Here is a 7,100-nt window from a genome sequence, read left to right on the forward strand (position 1 = left end):
ATAAATAAAAGATAGCTCTAGCTTCCAACACAAAAAAAGCCTAATTGACCTCTTATTGCTTGCTGTACATGTGACACCAAGATATTTCTATCCAAAAATGGGAGAGCTCAGGAATAGAAAGTAGTATGTGTGAATGCTATACACCGCAAATTACTGACAGTCTCCATGTAGAATTGGTGGTTTAACACTGACCATCGAGAAACTTAAACGGAGGTAAAACAGCAAAAATGAACAAGGACCTCAAAAGATTTTTTTCATTTGTTGACTAAATAAAGCCAATATTAATCATGTCCCAACTTAGCAAGTCCAACACAATACAGTGCCTTGACCCAGCGCCATCTGAATTCTTAGAAACAAAACTCCCTACAATAGTCAAAATATTCAGACTATCTTGGAGAAACCAAACAAACAGATTTAAAAAAAATTGCAATAATGGTTCATGAATCTACAAGGGGCAGCCTATCCCTGGGTTAAAGCGGACTTTTCTCCTAGAACGACTGATTGCTAATGTTCCTTTTATGGAATCACATGCAATAGTTCTGGGAAAATTGCTGTTTTTTTTTTCTTCATTTCAGTGGTAATAACCTGAGGAATCTGCCCAATATGTGAATAACAGGGTATAATGGTTTTCGGCTTATGTTTCATACTTTGCTCATGTGAAAGTGACCTTCTCAGCAATAGATGCCGGACGTGAGGTCCAAGTGTCCAGGGTGCTGCTGGCTGCACTGGCGCTCATAGAACGCCATAAAGCACTGTATTCGGTAACAGTTGTCTTTAGGCCTACAGAAAGGAGCTTGGGTGAAGTGCTTGGGGTGGGGGCTCCTGCATCTACCAACTCTATGGATGTCTTCAATGGATGCATCGCACAATGACCACTTTCAATGCCATATGACCCCTATTGACTTATACTGGGGTCTTCTGGGTCCAGTCATGGCGTCCCTCATGGTGGGTGTGTGGGGGAGGGGAGGAGGTCTGCATACGGCTACATCCTGGGGGGGCCATATCTACTAGGCCTGCAGGAACAAGCTGATAAGCTCAGATTAATGAAGACATGGTATTCATCCGATCAGAACTTGCCCTTTATCCGCGGCCCCTACTTGGAGATTTACAAGATACACTCCTTTACGCCTCTTAAAGGGGTACATCACGCCCCACCACAGTTCATCCACCGTACCGCTATGTCAGTTCTGCATTTACAATTGATAAATCTAGTTGCATTACGCTTCCGTCCCTACACTTATGTAACGCCCCGCTATATATTGGTTAGATAAGGCAATTTCCTTTCTAGCTTTCACTTCCTTTTCGGAATAAGATCCAAGATCATGTTCACACGCTGTGCCGATGACTGACAGCTTGTAACTGCACCAACCGCCTGGCAGATCAGGCATGGTTAGCAGAGTGTGGACAGGGTGTATGACAGGCACTGGCATACTGGTACTGTGAGGGGTCCCATGCTGAAATTAGGGGAACCAGAACCGCCACAATCAGCCATTACCGGCAGCTGCGTCTAGACAAACATGTTCCTACTGTAAGCAAAAATAATAGAAGCAGGGAATCCATTCAAAAACACGGACGACAAGTAACCGCATCAGTCAGGGTAGGAGATGCTGAATATGAATATTAATGGAGTGTCAGAGAGAATAGTTGGCAGCAAAACATCTTTTTGTTGCCAGCTACCGCTTGTGCAGCCATTTAAATCAGATCTGTCGCCAAAGTTCACTGTACAAGCAATAATCAATAGATACGTTAGACCTGATGAGAATGATGTATTTACTTTGAAAGTCCATGTCCGAATGGCTGTATAATCCTTTCTGAACTGTTACCTTCAATCTCCACCCACGTTGTCAAACTCCTCAGTGGCCCTCCTCCCTGCTGTAGCTTAGATCTCACACTGCTCAGTACAAGCTGCAGCTGTCAGTCAGGCTGGGTGGAGACAGAGAGCCCGCGTGTACAAGTGTGTTCAGTAATCTTAATATCGAGATCAGGTTCTGACATACTTTGAAAATGTAAGTACACTATCCCCATCAGGTCTGAGATATATTTAAAGGGAACCTGTCACCCTGTTTTTTCAGTAGGAGATAAAAATACCGTTAAATAGGGCCTGAGCTGTGCTTTACAATAGGGTATTTTTTGTCCCCTGATTCCCCACCTATGCTGCCGAAATACCTTACAAAAGTGGCCTTTTTCGCCTGTCAATCAGGCTGGTCAGGTCACAGCGCTGTTTCTCCCCCACATCTTGCTTATGTTCCCGTTGGTGGCGTAGTGCTTCTCGCATGCGCAAGTGCCGAATGCACTGCACAGCTGTATAAAAAGAGCGCGCTCGCCGCTATTCAGCGGTTTCTCGGTGGGCGCGGCCATCTTCCTGAGGCCGCGCATGCGCAGATGGAGGTTCCCTTTAATAATGTTTAGAGTTTGCAATGTGAAATCTGGTGACATCGCCTCTAAAGGGGTATTCCCATCTACAAGAGCCTATCCCAACATGTAGCAGGTGTAATATTATTATTAATAATAATAGCAAATACCTTCCAATTATATGCAAATTGCCTCTTCAGAGAGAAGGACTTGAACTCTATATAGCGCCACCTGTTGGAAGTAGTAATCCTACAAGTCACCATTAACCCTTTAACAAGTCTTAAAGGGTTGATAGTGACTTGGCCTTCGTCAGTGCAAAGTATGAGATCTGATTTGGCTAGGGGAGAGGCTCTGGACTGGGGTCTAAGGGGTAAGGTTTCTCCTTGTGGAGAGTGACATACCAGCTCTGGCTTGTCAAGGAAAGGAGGCTTATTCGCCGTGCAATGCTCCTCTGGGAAATTAGAAATGTAGTATAGTTCTTCTGATTAGCTATATCTCCTTCCCCATGTGAAGGGCATTGCAGTAGCTTAGGTATCCATGGTTACGATCACTCGTACAGTTACAGTTAGCTGTTAGTGGTAGTAACCTATGGATACCTCAACTACTGCAATGCCCTACATGGTGTAGGCGACATAGCAAATCAGAAGAACCATACTACATTTCTAATTGGAGGTAATTGCTGAGATTATTATTACATATACTACATAATGGGATGGGTTCATAGACGTGGGAATACCCCTTTAAAAATAGAGTAAACAAAACTGCTGCAAAAATTGGAAATGGAAGCACATTCTCTATGACAACCAATCAGATATCGGCTTTACTTTTCAGGTGCTTTTTTTTTTGTTTTTGTTTTTTTAAAGAAAGCTGCAACCAGATTGGTTGCTCTAGGCAAGCATTTCACTTTTACAAAATCCCCCAAAATAAACATTTTAGATCCTTATTTGTGCAGTTCACACTTTGCAACGGTGAGACTGAAATAGGGTGCAGGCAAAGCCCGACTAGAAGAGATATCAGCACTTTGTGGTCAGCGGGAGCAGGACTCCACCTTTAAGTGGAAAAAATATCCGCAGCGGATTTGACACTTGATAAAAAACCACAACCAAACTGCTGGTTTCCTTCTACATGGGAAAACCTCAAACTGAAAAAAAAATATATATATATATATATATATATATATATATATATATATATATATATATATATATATATATATATATATATATATATATATATATATATAGTCATTTAGAGGCACATTATTATAGAACACAGGCTCTAGCAAAAAATAATATTTATTAGATTAAAAATCCAATCAGATAATGATAATTCTGATTATATGCAAATGGCAAAAAACGCAAAAACACTAAGAAAAACAAAATCGCACACACGTGTATTGCACAAGAATACTATACCTACTACAAAGGAAAGGCAGAACTTCCACATGACCCCGGAGGCAATGATCAGCACGGGCAGCGGTTATTAGGGGGCCGTTACCCCACCACAATCATCATACCCAGAACACCACCATCCATCCTCTGGGCGGCTGCAGGCCCTGAACATTTAGGCCCTGATAATTAGGGGCACGCACTTTCCTTCACATTTAGGCTCCAATTCTTCTACATGTGACAGGCTGCAGTTCACATCACAACCACCAGGAGGCCGCAGGCAGAGACATTACCAGGCAGAGTGTCAGTCATCTCGCCAGTTCCATGGGGACACTTCTCTACCTGAGGGGCGGCCGGACCGTGGAAACTTGGACCAGGCACCCCCTCCTGAAGACATCTTTTGGGACAGCAGCCCCTGTCGGGTACCAGTGCTCCCACTGGCTGATACTACACTTCCCGAGGATGGTTACAAATAGCACACAGACCCCGGAGCAAGAAAAAGCCAATTCTTACACCTGGTGCCATACTGAGCTACGGAGAAGGGCTCCCCCATGTAGCAGCGCCCAGCCCGGCGGCCCACTGCGCCCATGCTACTAGCTGGCGGGGCCATGGCTTGGTATTCCGGGCACACATTTTACACTGGGACAGAAGAATGGGGGCTTTGTTGCCCAGGGAGGGTCTTGCCAGCAGGCAGCTCACATGGCCACGAGGGGCCGCTTCTCCCTCGTGTGCTGGCACAGCCGCCGTCAGGGTGGTAACAAGTGACATCATCCAAGTCTATGAGGTCACAGTGCCATCCTGTGCAGCCGTCCCGCGCTAGTCACCTGCCCCCGCTCACCTATCTTGATCCTGACGCTCTGAAAGACTCGGATGCCTTCCTCCTCCACCGCCATAGTGCTCGGCGCTGTAGCACTGCTCGCTGTAGCACTGCGCTCCGGCCACTGCAGCTCTGGAGCCCGGTCTCCTCCTCACACTACAGCGCGAAGCGTCCGGACTCGGTGACATCCTCCAACCCGGGACGCGAGACTGGAGGGGGCTTGGCCTACACGCCCCCTCATCGCTGATTGGCTGCCGATGACACAGAAAGAATGAGGGGGCGTTGGCAGGAGTAGTGTCCTCACTCATTATTGGCTAAGGCGCGGAGGGCGGGGCTTTAGGGTCGACTATGGGTAGGCGAGCTAGTGCTGCTGCTGCACAGTCGGGCGCTGCTCCTCGCCGGCTCTGTGCTCCGCACTAGTTACTGCCGGAGACCATGCACACTGCCCGAACCATTCAGTGTCCCGCTCTGCACCCGACCCTAGAAGCGCAACATGACGGCCGGCAGGTGGACTCCGGGGCAGAATTAGCCACTGCACAGAACTGAAAGGGTGTTCCATTCCGGGATGAGACTGGCTAATGATACAGTGGCCAGGGCCATGTCACCACTGAGCATCTGCACAACACTAAACCAATAAAGCGCGTGTGCACAGTTGCTAGTGGTGCAAAGGTAGGCTCCCACACCTTGGAGTATAGAAAGAAAAGACCTTGCACTCAACTTAGATGCTCTGGTGACATTTTAATGTAGTACTCGTAAACGTTTCGGTCCAATACAACAGGACCTTCATCAGTAACGTAATGATAGGAGAGACACCCGTGTCTCTGAGCACACTGAACGCAGCGTCTTAGGAAGGAGGACTCCGCGTCTGCTTCCTGGCACACTTCTCCTCTCACTCTAACAGTTGGGATTAGGTCCCTGACTTAACGTTATTCCACGTTTCCTAAGACGCTGCGTTCAGTGTGCTCAGAGACACGGGTGTCTCTCCTATTATCTTTCATTACGTTACTGATGAAGGTCCTGTTGTATTGGACTGAAACGTTTACGAGTACTACATTAAAATGTCACCAGAGCATCTAAGTTGAGTGCAAGGTCTTTTCTTTATATATCTGCACAACACTGTCAGGGACTGCCATAGAAGGGAATAGTTGTCTCAAGTTGGTAAATGGTTATAATTGCAAAGTGTTTGTAAAAAAAAAAACAGGAATCTTTTCAATGCTCTTAAGGTACCTTCACACTGAACAACTTCACAACGATAGCGATCCGTGACGTTGCAGCGTCCTGGCTAGCGATATCGTTGTGTTTGACACGCAGCAGCGATCAGGATCCTGCTGTGAGATCGCTGGTCGGAGCAGAAAGTCCAGAACTTTATTTCATCGCTGGATCACCCGCTGACATCGCTGAATCGGCGTGTGTGACGCCGATTCAGCGATGTCTTCACTGGTAACCAGGGTAAACATCGGGTTACTAAGCGCAGGGCCGGAATGTAAGTATGTAGTGTTTGGTTTTTTTTACATTTACAATGGTAACCAGGGTAAACATCGGGTTACTAAGCGCGGCCCTGCACTTAGTAACCCGATGTTTACCCTGGTTACCAGGGGACTTCGGCATCATTGGTCGCTGGAGAGCTGTCTGTGTGACAGCTCTCCAGCGACGAAACAGCGACGCTGCAACGATCGGCATCGTTGTCTATATCGCTGCAGCGTCGCTTAATGTGACGGTACCTTTACTCCTGAATGGAGGACTTTTTAATTCTATAGTTATACTCATCAGGGCCGGCCCGAGAGATTACGGCGCCCTAGGCGAAACTATTTTGTTGCACCCCTACTATTCTTGGCAGTAGATGAAAACTTGGGATATAAATTTAGGAGCAAACTAAACCACAACAACAATGACTAACTAAATCTCTCCTAACTCTTTAATCTTCTGAGAAGTTGTATTGGACAAATATATACAAAGTAATCAATAACACAAAACAAAAACGACCATAGGTAATTAAAATTTTTGTTTCCTTGCCTTTTTTTTTTGTAAATGATGACACTAAGTCACCGAGATTAATTTGTTTAGCAACTTCAGATTCTATCGAAATTGTTGCCAACCCAACCAACCTCTCTTGCGTCATATTTGCCCTTAAATATGTTTTAATTAGCTTTAGTTTTGAGAAGCTTCTCTCTCCTGAGGCCACGGACACAGGCAGAGTCAAAAGAATTCTTAGAGTCACCACCAGGTTGGGGACACTTTCTTTCAAGTCAGATTTAAGCAAATGTTCAAGAACGTCTTTTGGTGATGGAATACGTCTTGACATTGCCTGCAGTTCACCACATAGCTCTATGGCATCGATGTCTTTTACTTTGTTGTGTGTAAGAGACTTTTCCAGAGCTTTACACTTATCCAGAACAAATTTGCTTGGTTTTCCCTCAAGTGAACGGATGTGGTACAAAAATCCAAATTTCAATTCCATTTCTTTCAGCTGAGTGAACCGCTCATCAACTGAATTTATAGCAGTATCTAAGATCGCAACGTAAAAGTTCATTTTGAAACTCTGT

The 7,100-nt window shown here is 45.6% G+C and overlaps 1 protein-coding gene across 1 annotated transcript in view; it reads right to left on the reverse strand.

Moving 5' to 3' along the window:
* RASA3 (RAS p21 protein activator 3) overlaps positions 1 to 4,768 on the reverse strand; it is a 278,927-nt gene extending 274,159 nt beyond the window's left edge. The window contains exon 1 of the mRNA XM_069757531.1: positions 4,579 to 4,768. Within this exon, the coding sequence (XP_069613632.1) occupies positions 4,579 to 4,633 (55 nt within the window). The 5' untranslated portion in view covers positions 4,634 to 4,768. The remainder of the gene's footprint in view (positions 1 to 4,578) is intronic.
* Between the last annotated feature and the right edge of the window lie 2,332 nt (positions 4,769 to 7,100).

Source organism: Ranitomeya imitator, chromosome 3 (genome assembly GCF_032444005.1).
Source record: "Ranitomeya imitator isolate aRanImi1 chromosome 3, aRanImi1.pri, whole genome shotgun sequence".
NCBI classification, from domain to species: domain Eukaryota; kingdom Metazoa; phylum Chordata; class Amphibia; order Anura; family Dendrobatidae; genus Ranitomeya; species Ranitomeya imitator.